Genomic DNA, 13,668 nt, shown 5'->3' on the forward strand with positions numbered 1-13,668 from the left:
TAGGAAAAGCCACAGTTAGCAAACTGGCCAGTAAAGGATTACAATATTAATTCCCTGAAAGAAAACATGCAGCCAGTAACTATATGAGAAACACAGAATGAATTTTGAGTTTTAGTTTTTACTGGAAAGTTTGCAGAATTCATTTCATTGGCTATCCTGGAACACTTAGTGAGCAGACTTGCTAGCTAAATAACTTTGCTTGTGATTTAACTATTGTCAAAAGGAAGTGTTTTTATTTTAGTCAGCAAGACTTTTTCAGGATTGAAATTAATGATGTACCCATCTGCTTGTGCTCCAGGTAACATCCCTGATTCAGGTACTCAGTGATCCCTTTTACAGAACACTCGAAGGCTTCCGGATGTTGGTTGAAAAAGAATGGCTCTCCTTTGGTCATAAATTCAATCAGCGGAGCAGCTTGACCCTCAACTGTCAGGGTAGTGGTTTTGCTCCAATCTTCTTACAGTTCTTAGACTGTGTACACCAGGTAAGTACTAGCATTTATTGAGCCTTGAAACCTGTGCTAGTTACCTTCCTGTAATAACTGTGAGTAAATCATCCATAGGACATGCTTGAATCCCAGCAGTAGACCCCTGGGAATGGAAAAGAAAAAGAGCTAGTTGGTTTTTGAAATTAGAACCATTGAGCTGGCTGAAGGGTATCCCTCAAGTGAGGATGCCAGCACTCAAATTCACATCTCAAAGAGGAAGAGCAGGTGTGCGCTTGTTCTCCAAGAAGGTTTAGACAAGAGTAGAACAGCAGAAACCTATAGGTAGGCAGGGCCTGAAGTCTAGCAAATGATCTGCCCAGTTTGGTAGAGCCCTAGTTTGTGCCTAGGAACAAAGGCTGTAGAGCGTAACCCCTGGAGAAGTAATCAGAGCCCCAGTAGACATGTGGGGTTGAGAACACTGGCTGAGTTCTACTAGGGAGACTTAGCGCCAGTCAAGAGGCCAGACAGAAGCCTAAGTATATAATCCGTTCACAGCCAGTGAGGGTGGGAGAGATGTGAGTGCTCCAGTCTCCCTTCTTCGTTCCTCGCAGGCACATCCGTTACAGACCTCTTGATGGTGCCTTGGTCAGACTTGGGCTGGAGAATCAGATGGCGCCTGGTTTGCAAGCTGAAGGCTAACTTGGCCTAGGAAAAGCAGCTTGACACTTCCAGCCTTGTTTCATCTGTGTCACAACCCCAGGGGTAGATGAATGGATTCTGGCATGTCAAACATGTTTGTGGGAACAATGAGTCTCTTTAAAATACATTGGCTTTGAGTATCTGTTTAGAAGAAAAAGTAGAAATAATTTCAGGAACCAAACTTGGAACTAGGTCTTCTGAGGAGGCCAAGTTGGTATGTGGTTGTTTTGATTTGTTTTTATTCTGTTAGTCATTTTCTTAAGTAACAGCTTTATTGAACTATGATTTATATTTCAACTTAAAGTGTACAACTCAGTAGTTTTTTAATATATTCACAGACCTGTGAATTGCCACAATTTTAGAATATTTTACCACCAAAAAAATTAGCTGTGGCTTTCCATACCCTCATCTTCTCCCCCCGCCCCTCACTCCCCACCTCCCCACCCTGTACACACACACACACACACACGAAGTTAATTTTGATTGTACCAGTTTACTTAATAAAGGCCTGTTGACTGGTTGTATCCTGTCGCCCAAGCAACATTTGAAGTAGTAGTCACAAGGTTGAGCTTGTGCTTTGCAGCTAAATCATATATTTGTTTTCTGTTTTTCTTCAGATTCCTCTTGGCAAATAGATGAGGGAGAAATCTAGAGACCATTGTCTGAGAGACAGAAAGCTTAGCTGAGGACACAGAAGGGAAGCAGGCATCTCTTGTCACTTCTGTCTGCATAACAGCATGAGTTCTTTATGAAAGCACTTCTTGTTTATGCTTTCCAAGTGCCCTAGGCCATTTCCTGCCTCTATATACCACTACCTAACAATAATTATTAATATGTACTGAGTGCTTGCTGTGTGCACTGCACAAAGCACTATATGTTGTTTGTTATTTCATTTCATGGTGCTTTCTAAGTAATCTTTGCAACTTTTCCTGACCCCCCTCATGTGTATTACTAATAAGTCATGTACAGACTTCTCTGGTAGCATCTATAACACTAGAGTAGTATATTTTAGCTGAGATTTCTTGGAAACAGGGTCTTTGTCATATCGGTCATTATATCCCTAGAATCTAACAGTCTGTAATAAAAGAGGTCTTCAGAAAGGTCTCAGAAAATGCATACTATGAAAAAAATCATGCAGGGATCTCAAACTTTCTTGCTCCAAAACAAACTTAGCTTGCTTACTTATTTATTTATTTGAGAGATATTGGGACACAGAGCTCCCATCTGCTCATTCAGTCCTCAGATACCACAGTTGCTGGGGCTGGGCCAGCTGCAAACTCAATCCAGGTCTCCCACATGGGTGGCAGGGACCGGACTACTTGAGCTATCACTGCTGCCTCCTAGGATCTACACTGGCAGGAAGCTGGAATTGGCAGCACAAGCCTGGACTCAAACCCAGGCACTCTGATAGGGAGTAACAGGTATCTCAGTTGGGAGCTTAATCACTAGGCCAAATGCTCAGCCCAGATTAGCGTTAAATACACTCATATAATCAACTTTCTTTTTTCTTCTTAAAAATTTATTTATTTACTTGAAAGTCAGAGTTACAAGGAGAGAGAAGGAGAGACAGAGAGAGAAGTTTTCCATCTGCTGGTTCACTCACCAGTTGGCCGTAATGGCTGGAGCTGTGCCAATCTGAAGTCAGGAGCCAGGAGCTTCTTCCAGGTCTTCGGCCATCTTCTGCTTTGCCAGGCCATAGCAGAGAGCTGGATCAGAAGTGGAATAGCCAGGACCCAAACTGGCACCCATAGCCTTACCTGCCACGCCACAGTGCCAGCCCCATTAACTTTCAGTAAATAGGTAGTATCAGTGAATAAATATGAACATTGAACAAATGCAAATCTTGTTCAGGCTGTCACCATTCCGCAACAAAACCATCCAGAGTATTCTAAGGAGAATTGCTAACATGTCTTCTGAAAGCTTAGATACAATAGTGTTATTCTCCTTTATAAAAACCTTCAGTGTCTTCGCATTTCCTAACGAGTTTCTCATCCTCATATTGAATTGGAATTAATAACACACTCATTGACTTGCTTTGGGAAAGAGAAACTCTTGTTTCTATAGCCCACCTTAGGGAGGGAGTTATAAGCCAGGAACCATAAACAAAAACCAAGATATATAAATATATATATATATATATATGTAATATCACAAATATAAAATATAATACCTATAATGGCAACCACTAAAAATCAAGCTACATAGATAACACTCAAGGGGCAGGCATTTAGCCTAGCAGTTAGTACATCCATACCAGAGCCAGTGTTGTGGCACAAGAACCCACCAAGGGCAGCAGATGATGGCTGAAGGACTTGAGTCCTGGCCAACCATGTGGAATACCTATATGGAGTTCCTGGCTCTTGGCTTCAGCCTGGCTGTTGTAGCATTTGGAGAGAGAAGCAGCAGATGGAAGATTTCTTTCTGTCTCTTTCTCAGTCACTCTTCCTTTCAAAGAAATAAATAAATCTTAAAAAAAAAAAAAAAGGACTGGCTCCTGCTTCTGGCTTCCTACTAATACAGACCCTGGGAGACAGCAGCAATGACTCAAGTAACTGAATTCTTGCCACCCTGTGTAAGATCTGAATTGAGTTCCCAAATGCCAGCTTCAGTCTCAGCCTGGCCCAGCCCTAAAGGACAGTTGAAGAGTGAACCAGCAGACAGAAGCTTACTCTGTCTCTTTATCTCTCAAATAATTTTTTAATAAAGAGATATACTTTTAAAAGATCTAATGTAATTCTGAAAATCTTAAAGTAACCACATAAAGCAAACAAAAATAGATGACAAAAAAGTAAAATGCCAGCCTTGGGGCTACCACTGTGGTGTAGCGAGTGGTACCTACCACCTGTGATGCCAGCATCCCATATGGGTGCTGATTCGTATGCTAGCTGCTCTACTTCCAATCTATCTCCGTGACAATGGCCTGGGAAAGCAGTGAAAGATGGCCCAGTTGTTTGGGCCCCCTGCACCCATGTGGGAGACCTGAAAGAAATCTTGGCTCCTGGCTTCATTCTGGCCCAGCCCAGCCATTGAGGCCATCTGGGAAGTGAACCAGCAGATGAAAAGATCTCTCTGCTTCTGCCTTTCTCTTTGTCACTCCAACTTTCAAATATATAAATAAATCTTTTTTAAAAATAATAAGTTTAAGCCCTAACATTATCAAGGGTTATATTAAATGTGACTGTTTTCAGTATATCATGATCTAACTATGTGCTGTTTGTAAGAACTTCACTTCATATCTAAGTATTATTCAAAGCACCTTTATTAATAGTAACCAAAAACTGGGGTTGAGGGTGGAGAGTATGTTCTGCAATAGGTGAACAGGTAAACAATACCATGGACTTCAACTGAACCATTAAAAAAAAGAATGAACTATTGATGCAACAACTTCAATAGATCTCAAGTACATTATCTGGAATTGAGGGAGAAACAATCTCAACGGGTCATTTCATGTATGATTCCACTTATATAACATTCTCACAAATGACAGGGTTGCAGAGACAGAGAAGAAATTCTTGGTTGCCAGGAGTTTGATATAATGGGGAAAAGAGGGCGTAACTGTAAAGGGTTAGCCTGAAAAAAACACCATTGTCTGTCAGCTGGTGAACAGATAAACAACTGCTGATATATTCACATGATGGAATACTAAGCAAGCAAAATAAATATTAGTGTGTACCACATACTATATAGGTTCTTTTTTTGAAGATTATTTATTTTTATTTATTTGAAAGGCAGAGCTAGAAAAATCTTCCATCTGCTGGTTCACTCCCCAAATGGCCACAACAGCCATGGCTGGGCCAGGCTGAAGCCAGGAGCCTGGAGTTGGAGTCTCTTCTGGGTCTCTCACATGGGTGCAGAGGCCTAAGCCCTTGGGCCATGTTCTGCCTGTTTTCCCAGGCACATTACTAGGGAGCTGGATAAAAAGTGCACAATCAGGATTCAAACTGGCGCCTGTATGGGATGCCAGTGTCCCAAGTGGTGGGATGCCAGCATCCCAAGTGGAGACTTAAAATGCTACACCACAAGCCGGCCACTATATGAAATTTTTTGAAAAAAGAAAAAAGGCTAAACTGTAGTGCTGAAAGCAGATGAGTAGTTGCCTGGGCTCTGGGGTCAGGAGAAGATAGACCACAAAGGACTTGGCAAACATGGAAATCAAGGCACTGTTTGGTATCTTGACTGTGGTAGCAATTAGACAGATGTGTACAGTACCAAAACTAATCAAACTATACATTTAACATAGAATTTTATTACATGTAAATGATACTTCAATAAACTGGAATATATTTTTTCACTAGAAAATCTACCATCTTAGTACATTGAAGTTGCAAAAAAAAAAAAAGAAAGAAAAGAAAAGAACACAGCAGCTGTGTGGTTTCTCCAGAGAAGGATTTGTCCAGTCTGGGACCCAGAGAGTACTTAGAAGCCTGGCTTCCTGCTTCCTGGAAGCAGGGCAGGAGATGGGTCCAGGGAGACCCAAGTTCAGTGTGCAGACCTGTAGTTTTTTCCATCTTATTTTCAGTCTCAAATCTTATCACTAACCTAGCTGTGCCTGGTATGCCCAAGTCCAGAGCTTATCAACTTTGTTTTGTCCAGAAAATAAACCTCTAATCTCTTGCTCTAATCATGTGACTATATGGAGTAGGAAAGGCCTGGGGTCTAGTCATTGCCTCTGCAGACATCCAGCTAGTCCCCATTTTAGCCCCATGTCACCCCTGTCTTACTCAGTATTGGGCCTCTGTGTCCTGAGACCTTCTGGACATACAGGGCAAACAGTTCCATTTGCAAATAGTTTTTCTCCTGCAGCCATCCCAGTGCAGCGTCCCATCATCTGTCATTTACTGCCACTCTCCCTTCAGTTTTCCACCTTTTCAAAAATTGAATTGTCTTGGCCTGCTACCATGACCTCTCCCATTCTCCTCACTCCCTTTTGCTTTTTATTTTTTGTTTTATAGCTCCTAAAAATTTCATTTCTTCAATGGGAGAAGGATCTGGAGGAGACTGAGTTTGCATTACTTAATTTGGCTTAAGTTAAATAGATGGGTACTAAAAATATTGTGTATCATTGTTCAACTTCACAATTCTGCATAGCTAAAAATTACAGTCAGCAAAAGAATACACTCAACAAGCAGTAAGACATCCTGTTGTCATAGGTGGGAACATCACTGTGTCCCAAGCACAGTGTTCTAGGATTATAATGCTGTAGATGCTTCTGTTTCATCGTTGGGTGAAAGGCAGGGCAGGAATATGTAGAGACTGGAATGTTGGAAAGTAATCTGTGTTCTGTGAACACCCCTTAGGTAGTATGAGTAAAGCAAATTAACATAAAATGAGATATGTTACATTCCTGTTACCTTTAAAATACATACATTGCAACAGATGCTTAAATTACAAGTTATATAAAGCAACTTGGATAAGAGTTTAATTTCTGTTGTCTGTTTATTTTAAATAGTTAAAATTCAAATGCTTCCTATAAACCAGTTCTGAAATCAAAAACAGAAGTTGACTTTTAGCAAATGCTCAATTATTTATACATGAGTCATTCACAAACTGTAGAAAGCAATAGTTTCAGGGTCTAAAGACCCCATAAGTATGATTTCAAATATAGATGTACTACATTGAAACATTTTAATTAAAACAGATTTTTTTCAAATTGTTGACCCATACATCATATACAATAACTAGCAAGCAGACAGGTTATGGCGAAGCAAACGTATGACCTTAATTGCAGTATTTAAAGGATGGTTGGCCACAACAGGTATCAGGTTTGGTGAAGCAAATTATTCTGTGCTGAAAGGAATTGTTTATTCATTCAAAAACAGAGGAGTCTAAGAAGACTATAGTTAACAAATAGTGACTCTTGCTGACTTAATTACAAGGTGGTGTTTCATCATCGCCTACTTGCTGCTTTGGGGCATTAGAAAATGCCTTCTTTGGATGACTTTCAAGTGAACACTAGTGCTGTACATGACTCTAGCTTTTACTGAATAATTCAAATTAGTGCTGTCCTTAGTCTCTCAGGGACACAACAGAGCCAGGCCCAACAACATTTTAAAAATAAGTTCAAAATTATACAGCAGCAAGCAAAACTTCCCCGGATGGAATGTGTTCTCTGCTCCTTAACCATTTCTAACATGCTGAATGCCAAAAGGCAGTCCATGGACAGATGCCTAGACTTGTCCATTAATACTAATAAGGTTACAAAGAAAACAAATGAGGCACTGATCTTAAATTAGAACTGCCTCATAATATAAAAAGCCATTGTTTATGCCAGTATAGCCAGGTGTCAGATGAATTATAAATGCTAGATCACTGTTTCATAATAGCAACATCTGGCAGATTTTTTGTTACTTGTAAAAGAAATTGGCTCAGAATGATATCATTACAGGATGCTTCCTTTTCTTAAAATAGTTGAACCAAATTCAGAAGGATAATACACCCAAAATACAAAGATGAAATTTTAACCTAAAATTTATTTTTAAAATATATACCATATGAATGAAAACATGAAGTTTAAAGAAGCTTCCCCTTTTTTTCAGAATTAAAGTAAATCTTTGAAAGCATTTAGAACTTTTTCATTATTTTCTCCGTTGAGAAAAATCAATAACAGTTTTGACTCTGCCTTCTAAGTTTATTCAAACTGTAAATTGACTCACTCTGGTCTGGCTTTGTGATGTGGTTCTCCTTGAGGTTACCATAAGCCAGTACCCTGCTGGGTCCTATTCCAAAGAGAAAAGCTACTTGCCTTTTAAATATGTGACCCTTCTGTGTGAATATAGTTGTAAGCAGTTTAGCTTCCCCCATAATAGGTGGTTGCTCTATGATTGCTCCATTACCCCTAGGCAAAATAGTTGCAGATGATGGATTCATGGTATATCCAAGAGTTTCCAGTATCTGCCTGCTTCCGGTTCAGCTATTAACTGGCAAGGAAATTACATAATCTAAGCTATTTCACAACAAAGTAGTTTTGCATTGAGGCTTTTAATATTTAAGCTGATATAATATGGAAGGATTTCAAAAGCTTATGTGAAGTGGATAGCAGTACAAAGGACACAGTTAATGTTTGTTAACTATTAATATGCACAGTAACAAAAATTAGTATTAGCTACTTACTTTTCTAGAATGTCTAACCATACCAGTTTTTCACATGTTGATATAGTTGCATATAGTATCTCTTGTAGATTAATATTTTTAATTCCTGAAAGCAGAATCCAATTTTTCCAAAATTTTTATTTTCCCTAGGGTTTGAGTCATAGCTTATTTTATGGGCCTTTAAATTTTACAGAGAGTTTAATGGCACTGGAACAAAAAATAAGACCCTGTAAATTCATGTTTCTCCAAATTCCATTTCAGATTCCCTTCTTATAAAGAAGTGAAGCTGACATGTCTCACTCCACAATGGAAACAAAACTAAAATACCTATCACTCTGGTCTTTCAAATCTGTTTTTTTTTTTTTAATCTTCGCCAAGAAAAATATAGTTATTTTGAACAACTGGATACCAGCGATACCTGAGAGAGGCCTAAAACTCCACTCACTGTCATGGTTAAGGAAACTTTCGTATAGAACTTACTGACTGAGATGATTGCCATTCCCAATTCTATGTAATATAAGAAGGCGATGGCCGGCGCCGCAGCTCACTAGGCTAATCCTCCGCCATGCAGCGCCGGCACACCGGGTTCTAGTCCCGGTCGGGGCGCCGGATTCTGTCCCGGTTGCCCCTCTTCCAGGCCAGCTCTCTGCTGTGGCCAGGGAGTGCAGTGGAGGATGGCCCAGGTGATTGGGCCCTGCACCCACATGGGAGACCAGGAGAAGCACCTGGCTCCTGGCTTCAGACCGGCGCAGCGCACTGGCCATGGCAGCCATATAGGGGGTAAACCAACGGAAGGAAGACCTTTCTCTCTGTCTCTCTCTCTCTTACTGCCTAACTCTGCCTATCAAAAAAAAAAAAAAAAAGACTGAAGAAAAAATAACACAAACTACCGATATAGAAATGAGAAATATAGGCCGGCGCCACGGCTCACTAGACTAATCCTCCGCCTTGCGGCGCCAGCACACCCGGTTCTAGTCCAGGTCAGGGCACCTGGCTCCTGCCATCGGATCAGCGCGGTGCGCCAGCCGCAGCGCGCCTACCGCGGCGGCCATTGGAGGGTGAACCAACGGCAAAAAGGAAGACCTTTCTCTCTGTCTCTCTCTCTCACTGTCCACTCTGCCTGTCAAAAAAAAAAAAAAGAAATGAGAAATATAATATCACTACAGCGTCTGTAGATAAAAGAATATTATAAACAATTTGATGCTAATAAAGTCAACAATTCATATTAAACAAATTATTTGAAAGACACAAATTCCATAACAGAATAGGCCTATATGTCTTCTATTAAGGAAATGGAAATTATATTTAAAATCTTTCTACTTCAGACACAGATACCTCCATTGGTAAATTCCATCAGGCATTTAAGGAGAAAATAATTGTATCCTACAAAAATTCTCTCTGTGGGGCCGGTGCTGTGGTGTAACCTGTAAAGCCCCAGCCTGCAGTGCCAGCATCCCATATGAGCGCAGGTTCAATTCCCGGCTGCTCCACTTCCGATCCAGCTCTCTGCTGTGGCCTGGGAAGGCAGTGGAGGATGGCCCAAGTCCTTGGGCCCCTGCACCCATGTGGGAAGACCTGGTGGAAACTCCTGGCTTATGGCTTTGGATCAGCACAGCTCAGGCCTTTGCAGCCAACTGGGGAGTGAACCAGTGGATGAAAGTCTCTCTCTCTCTCTCTCTCTGAAACTCTTCCAAATAAATAAATAAAAAATCTTTAAAAAACATTCTCCCTGAAAATGGAAGCAAAAGGAATACTCTGCAACCAATCCATAACGCCAGCATTGCTGGGCCTGACGAAGACAGTTTAAAAAAAAAAAAAAGTAGATCCATGTCCTTGATGATCACAAATACATTCAAATTTTCTAAACAAAAGTTTAACAAATCAAATCCAACAATATTTAAGGAGGATAATATACCATTACTAACTGAGCTTACCCCAGGAATACAATATTGGTTTCACATTTGGAATCAATGTAATTTACTGTATTAAGAAACTAAAAAAAGAAAAGTCATATGGATCCATTCCTAGCACTAACATAAAAATTAATTCAAGAATACTATAAGCCTTCTAGAAGAAAACCTAGAAATAAATCCTTGTGACCTTTGTTTAAGCAAAGAAATCTCAAATTCAACACCAAAAGCATTGTGTATAAGAAATTGATAGACTTTGTCAAAAATTTTAAAAACTTCTGTCCTTCAAAAATCACTCTTAAGAAAATAAGATCAATCGCAAAGTAAGAGAAAATGTTTGCAAGCATATATTTTCTAAAATATTTACATACAGAATATATAAAGAATGCTCAAAACTACATAATAAAAAATGGCCTATTTTTTAAATACACAACATATTTTTTAAAGAGTTACAGAGAGGGAGAGACAAAGAGAAGTCTCCCATCCATTGGTTCACTCCCTAGATGGTCCCACCGGGCCATCTTCTGCTGCTTTTCGCAGTACCTTAGCAAGGAGCTAGATGGGAAGTGGAGCAGCTGGGACATGAACTGGCACCCGTATGGGATGCCAGTTCACAGGCAGCAGCTTTACCCACTATGCCACAATGCCGGCCCCTAAATACACAAAATATTTGTGCTGACTTTACAAGATCCAAGAATGGCTATTCAGCATACAAGTAGATGCTCAATATTTTCCTTCACTAGGAGATGCAAATTAAAATAACAATGAGATACGAACACTACCCACCTATTTGTAAATGGCTTAATATGTTTTTTTTAAAGATTTATTTATTTGGAAGTCAGAGTTGGAAAGAAAGAAGAGACAGATCTATCTTCTATCTACTGATTCACTCCCCAAATGGCTGCAACAGCCAGTGCTGGGCCAGGTCAAAGCCAGGAGCCTCATCTAGATTTTCCATGTGGGTGGCAGGGGCCCAAACACTTGAGCCATCTTCTGCTGTTTTCCCAGGCCATTAGCAGTGTGCTGGATTGGAAGTGGAGCATCTGGGACATGAACTGGTGCCCATATGGAATGCTGGGTCACAGGCAGAGACTTTACCTACTACACCACAATGCCACTTCACCCACTATAATGTAACATTTTTGGTTTTCAACTTGAGAGGCAGAAAAAGAGAGAGATGTCCTATCTACTGGTTCACTCCCTGAATGCCTGAAACAGCCTGAAGCTGGAATTTAATTTTGGGTCTCCCATGCAGAAAATGGCTAAAATTTTTTAAACTAGTCACTTCAGGTGTTGACAGGGATGTGGAGAAAATGAAAACTTTCAAACATTACTGATGGTACTATAAAATTGTACATTTCCAAAATTGACATTTTGGAAAATAATGTGGCTATTTCTTTAAAGTTAAACATACTTCAACCATGTGATTTAGTCATTTCATTCTAGGAATTTGTGTAGAAGAAACATAAGCTTATTTCCTTACAAAAACTGTACATAACTCTTATAGAAGCTTTACTTGTAATTGACAAAAATCTGGAAACCAGCCATTATCCACCAACAGGCAAATGAACAAATTGTGGCCTATCTATTCAATGGAATACTGTTGAACAATAGAAAGGAATGAGTTACTGATATGGATGGATTTCAGATAAGCTTGGTGAATAGAGCAGACTAAAAAACAAGAGTATATACAGGGGTCGGCACTGTGGTGTAGCCGGTAAAGCTGCCGCCTGCAATACCAGCATCCCACCTGGGCGCCAGTTTGAGTCCTGGCTGCTCCTCTTCTGATCCAGCAATCTGCTCTGGCCTAGGAAAGTAGTAGAAGATGGCTCAATTGCTTAGGCCCCTGCAACCATGTGAGAAACCCAAAAGAAGCTGCTGGCTCCTAGCTTCAGATCAGCTCAGCTTCAGCCATTTCAGCCATTTGGGGAGTGAACCGGCAGATGGAAGACTCTCTCTCTCTCTCTCTCTCTCTGCCTCTGCCTCTGCTTCTCTGTAGCTTCTTCAAATAAATAAATACATCTTTTAAAAAAAAAGTGCATACAAGGGATCTTCAAAAAGTTTTTGGGGGGCCAGTGCCGTGGCTAACTTGGTTAATCCTCCGCTTGTGGCACCAGCATCCCATGTGGGGGCTGGGTTCTAGTCCCAGTTGCTCCTCTTCCAGTCCAGCTCTCTGCTGTGGTCCGGGAGTGCAGTAGAGGATGGCCCAAGTGCTTGGGCCCTGCACCCACATGAGAGACCAGGAGGAAGCACCTGTCTCCTGGCTTTGGATCGGCATGGCTCTGGCGGTTGCGGCCATTTGGGGGGGTGAACCAACGGAAGGAAGACCTTTCTCTCTGTCTCTCTCTCACTGTCTAACTCTATCTGTCAAATAAAAAAAAATAGAAAAAATAAAAACAAATTTAAAGTTTTTGGAAATGTATATTATAAAAAAAATTGGGCACAGGGACCAGTGCTGTGGCACAGTAAGTTAATCCTCCACCTACGGCACCAGCATCCCATATGGGTGCCGGTTCTAGTCCCAGCTGCTTCTCTTCCAGTCCAGCTCTCTGCTATTGGCCTGGGAAAGCAGTAAAAGATGGCCCAAGTGCTTGGGCCCCTGCACCCAAGTGAGAGATCCAGAGGAGGCTCCTGGTTCCAGATTGCCCAGTTCTGGCCATTACAGCCATTTAGAGAGTGAACCAGCAGATGGACGACCTTTGTCTCTGTCTCTCCCTCTCACTGTATCTCTCTCTACCTGTCAAATAAATAAATAAAATCTTTAAAAAAAATAGACACATACTTCAAAATCTTTTTGTATCCATATCAACTTACCTTTTAATTCTGTCCTTCCATGAACTTTTTGAAGGATCCTCATACTTCTGATTCTGTATGTAAAGTTCTAGTAAATGCAAACTTATCTGTAGTGACTGAAAGCAGGGGAGGGGTACAGGGAGAGGCAGAAAGGGTGCAAGGAAACTATGGATGCTGCACGCATTATTATTTTGACCTTGGCATTGATTTTATAGCTGTATGGGTATTTCAGATTTTCTCGGGTTAGGGATAGGCATGTAGTGCAATGGTTAAAACACCACTTGGGAAGCCAACATCCCATACTGGCCTGGCTCTGCTTCCAGTTCCAGCTTCCTGCTCATGCATACCCTGGGAGGCAGCAGATGATGGCTCAGTTAGGTTTCCACCACCCACATGGCAGACCTCAATTAAGGTCCCAGCTCCTGGCTTCCACCAGGCTCAGCCATGGCTGTTGTGAGCATTTGGGGAGTGAACCAGCAGCTGGGAGGTTGGTCAGTCTCTCTCTCTCAAAAATATTTAAAGGAAAAATTGATAACAGGATAAGTACATGGATTATGCCTTTTGGAGATCACTATGGTTTGATAGGGCAAAAGAGTGTAGTGTCTTGTTGAAGAATAGAAGAATTCAAAGAACTAGACAGGCTGAGTCCCTGGTATAGGACCAAATGGAGAAAAAAAAATTTTTTTTTTGCATGCTAGAAATCTAAGCACCAACTTTTTTTGTCTTGTGAACTCTGCTAGCTCTTCATTT

At 40.9% G+C, this 13,668-nt stretch overlaps 1 protein-coding gene across 4 annotated transcripts in view; it reads left to right on the top strand.

The window, feature by feature from the left end:
* SBF2 (SET binding factor 2) overlaps positions 1–13,668 on the top strand; it is a 544,097-nt gene that overhangs the window by 512,087 nt on the left and 18,342 nt on the right. For all 4 annotated transcript variants that reach the window (XM_062196513.1, XM_062196514.1, XM_062196516.1 and 1 more), the window contains one exon: positions 299–484. In XM_062196513.1, the coding sequence (XP_062052497.1) occupies positions 299–484 (186 nt within the window). The remainder of the gene's footprint in view (positions 1–298; positions 485–13,668) is intronic.

Source organism: Lepus europaeus, chromosome 7 (genome assembly GCF_033115175.1).
Source record: "Lepus europaeus isolate LE1 chromosome 7, mLepTim1.pri, whole genome shotgun sequence".
Classification (NCBI taxonomy): domain Eukaryota; kingdom Metazoa; phylum Chordata; class Mammalia; order Lagomorpha; family Leporidae; genus Lepus; species Lepus europaeus.